The 4017-nt window shown below is 42.8% G+C and overlaps 1 protein-coding gene across 1 annotated transcript in view; it reads right to left on the reverse strand.

The window, feature by feature from the left end:
* The window catches only part of LOC119420258 (myb/SANT-like DNA-binding domain-containing protein 2), a 4786-nt gene extending 1454 nt beyond the window's left edge, over positions 1-3332 (reverse strand). Inside the window, exons 1-3 of the mRNA XM_037687647.1 lie at positions 3327-3332; positions 1200-1455; positions 1058-1121 (exon numbers count right to left, since the gene is read on the reverse strand). Of these exons, the coding sequence (XP_037543575.1) occupies positions 1058-1121; positions 1200-1455; positions 3327-3332 (326 nt within the window). The remainder of the gene's footprint in view (positions 1-1057; positions 1122-1199; positions 1456-3326) is intronic.
* Between the last annotated feature and the right edge of the window lie 685 nt (positions 3333-4017).

The following is a 4017-nucleotide window of genomic DNA, read 5'->3' on the forward strand; positions in this document are numbered from 1 at the left end:
GGAGACCTGTCCAGGTGTCTCTGTGATGGACTGGAGACCTGTCCAGGGGTCTCTGTGATGGACTGGAGACCTGTCCAGGGGTCTCTGTGATGGACTGGAGACCTGTCCAGGTGTTCCCGCCTCTCATACAGTGACTGCTGGATATGGGCACCAGTGACCCCTGCGACTCGAAAAGGAAGAAGCGGGTAAAGAGGATGGATGACTATCTCAACTCGTGTGAATAAGTTAAAAATTTGTCTTTCAACTAAAATATTGTAAATAAAATTGTTATAAACTAAAGATCTGATCACATGCTGGTCTAAAATCAGCTGGAAATTAAAATGAAAGTTTAAAATAAAATAAAAAATTAATAATCAAAAAGTGATTTTATTTAGGCAGCAGTGGTAATGACATTTCAGTTCATAAATTAAAATCAAATATAGAGTCCTTTTACATTTGTGTTTAATATACAGTGTTTTCTGCTGAGGGTGATGACTCTACTGGACCTGCAGCTTCAGGATTATTAGAAAATATAAACTGTGCTGACACCCAGTGGAAAAACTAAAAGACAACACACAGGATGAACAAAACTACAACTCATCTCATTCATTAATTCATTCATACATGCATATGTCCATCACAGGGACACCTGGACAGGTCTCCAGTCCATCACAGGGACACATAGAGACAAATGAGACAAACAACCATTCACTCTCTCACTCACACCTAGAGACAATTTAGAGTTACCAATCAGCCTAACATACATGTTTTTGGTCTGTGGGAGGAAACTGGAGTACCTGGAGAAAACCCATGCATACACGAGAAACTCCACCCAGAAAGACCCACAGACCGGTGACCTTCTTGCTGAGAGGCAACAGCTCTCCCAACTGCACCACCGTGCCGCCCCAGCTAAAATTTACAGCAAAACACATCAAATATGAACAAAAATGATTAAATCATGTCATCTGGACCAGTTTCTTTAAGTGAGAAACCTTTCGTCGCCCATCCAGAGGGCTCCCTCATATCAAATATGCTTCTTTTATCAAACAGAACATATATATTTTTAAGGAGAACTTACTGAGTGTGTTCTGACAGCTCTGCCTGGATCTGGACAATTCTGTTTGTAGGCATTTGAATGTCCTCTGGAGGACAAACATATATTAGTTTAAAGCATCTTTTTGTGTCACTTGAAGTGTCATGTGGTATTGAACACAGCTCACCAGTCTCCATGTCTCCCTCCTGGAAGGCTGAATCCAGAACCTGGTTGCACCAGTCCTCCTGGGACAGGTCTTCCAGTGTGCTGCCGTCAGACTCCATGTCCTGGTACAGCCCACTGCTGTTGATCAGCACTGGGGCACAGCTCTGGGAGTCCCAGCCTCCTTGACCAAACACCTTTTCCAGCTGCTCGATGGTGTAGCTGCTCTTTCTCTTACCAATCCCGTGTTCCTTCACTCGACTGTAGCAGCGTCGCAGCGTCTGTCAGTGATGGGAGAACGGGTCAGCTGCTGGTTCAGCTGGGATCAGAGGGTTCTACAGTAAAACATCTCATGACCCCCACAGCCCTACAAGAACTCTTAACACTTGTATTAAAGTCAAGCTGCCTGGCTGCAGGGTGCACTCTGAAGATTTAACGACCAGCAGCAGGGAGAACGCCGAGATGCAAACAGGAAGCAAAGTTTCCATGCTGCATGTTTACATTGTGACCTTTGTACAGTATTAGGGCTGGACGATATGGACCAAAATTAATATCTCAATATTTTAAGATAAATGGCGATATACAATATATATCTCAATGTATTTTTCTTTCCATAAAGTAGTAACAAAAATATATTTATGAGTCAAAGCTTTGTCCCAGTCGTCACACAACTTAAAGCTGTAACTGTACAAAATAAATGTCATAAAAATAAAATGTTTTTTTCCTGCATAACAAAACCGAAAACACAGCTGAATCACTTAAAATTTAAACATAACAAATACAGATCAAACAATGAAAGGCTGACTTGCTCTTTAAAAAGTCTGATTCTAATGAAGTATATACATTCAACATTCAACATTTATTAACAAAGCTGTTAGAAAACCCACATTGTTGTGTAGTTGGCTTGTTCACTGAGCTTGGTTCTGTTTGACTATGGCTTGTTTCTTTCTGAATTTAAAAGTTCCTATGCTCTTGAATGCATCGTTCTGTGTAAACAAAATTCGAGCTGCGTGTCAGTCTGAGTTTTTTCCTCTCCCAACACAAGACGGAGCCTTGCAGCTTTAAAGCCCCCAGTATACTCCCGCGTACGTTAAGTCCACACGTACAAAACGGACATACTGTACGCAGAGGGTTCAGACTTCATACTCGAGCGTCCACCCTGAGCGGCTGCAGAGCAGCTCCACAGACAAGGAGCATTTACCTTCAGGACAAATTGAGGTTGCAGAATGGTCATTTGCTGACACGCCTACTGGAATGATTGACAGGTGGAAAAAAATAATAAAACAAGCGCTGGCAGCCTCAGCCACAGCGGTGTTCTGTGTTTATAATAATAATAATAATAATCATTTTAATTAAAAAGCGCCTTTCTTGACACCCAAGGACACTTTACAGTAAGAAAAATGATCAACAGGAATAAAGAATATAAAATACATAAAGAATATAAAATAAATACAGAATATAAAATGCGTAAAGAATATACAATACATACAGAATATAAAATGCGTAAAGAATATAAAATACATACAGCAGAGTTAAGGATAAGCGAGTCTAAAGAGATGTGTTTTCAGAGCAGTCTTGAATATAGAAAGAGAGGTGGTGTTTCTTAAGTCAGGGGGTAGAGAGTTCCAGAGATGAGGGGCAGAGCAGGTGAAGGCCCTGCTCCCCATGGTGGAGAGGCGGGCAGAGGGTACATGGAGGTGTAGTGAAGAGGAGGATCTGAGAGAGCGAGAGGGGATGGAGATGTGTAGGAGGTCAGATAGGTAATATGTAATATTATATGTCGTTAATAAAAAGTTCTAAAAAATAAAAAAAACAGGCAGTGCTGGCTCTGCAGCCCACACATCAGACCAGCCCACCAGGAAATCTCCAGACCCTCCCGCAGCCACGCTGGACCTAAGTTTAATTTGCTCGTGATAAATTCCTTAATTTCTCACAATTTCAGTCATGACATCAACGGAGGAGGAAGAGATTGCTTGCCTTTTGACAAAAAAATCAAAAGAAAAGGCCAAATCAGGGATGAAGAAGGGGCATTTAATACATTGGTGTTGCATACAAAACAGTCTGTCGCCGGGCAGTTTATTGTGCGACACCGCATACGCGTACGTAAAAATTGAGCTTTGCGCGGACATGCCCTGCGGGGGTACACTCGTACCTCCATGTACGGACGTACGCAGGAGCAGGTTTTCCCACGGTGAGTCAACAAAGACCCTATCTGCATATCTAATGCCCCTTTTCCACTGTCACGGCGCGGGTCGAATATTTCCAGCTTGACCTGTGTTTGAGGTCTTTTCCATAGTTCTTGGGACCGGCTCACCTCCCTAAATTCTGGCCCGGCTTCTCAAGGGGTCCAAGCGAGCCGAGCCGTGACGTCAGAAACGCTGTCGGTCACTGACTGGTCGGGGGGAGGAGTCTGTGGAGTCTTTCCAAACAACCTGAGCCGCCATTTTTCTCTACCGCCTGCCATTAGCGATAACTCGAGGAGCGTATCTTTTAGTATTTTGAAGCTATACAAAAACAATAATATCAAAGCCGTGGTCAAATGCAGAAGTGCAGGTGTTGTTGTGCTTGGTGGCCGACGACAAAAGTCAAAGCAAGCTAGATGGAGCGATTGGAGGGTGGTTTGGACACGACCACTGCTCTACTTGAATCATTTATAGAAGATGGTGAGTGTTTTCTAACTTTAAACATATTTACTTTACTCATCCCATCGGTTCTGAACATATTTTTAACTAACAAAAGAGGCTGACGCCATAATAGGACAACATTGTCCTATTATGGATGTAGTGAACTAAGCCTCAGGTCAAAATCTGGCCCTGAGGGCCTTCCTGGGACAAGAACTGTTA

Source organism: Nematolebias whitei, chromosome 14, assembly GCF_014905685.2.
Source record: "Nematolebias whitei isolate Nwh7 chromosome 14, NemWhi1, whole genome shotgun sequence".
NCBI classification, from domain to species: Eukaryota; Metazoa; Chordata; class Actinopteri; order Cyprinodontiformes; family Rivulidae; genus Nematolebias; species Nematolebias whitei.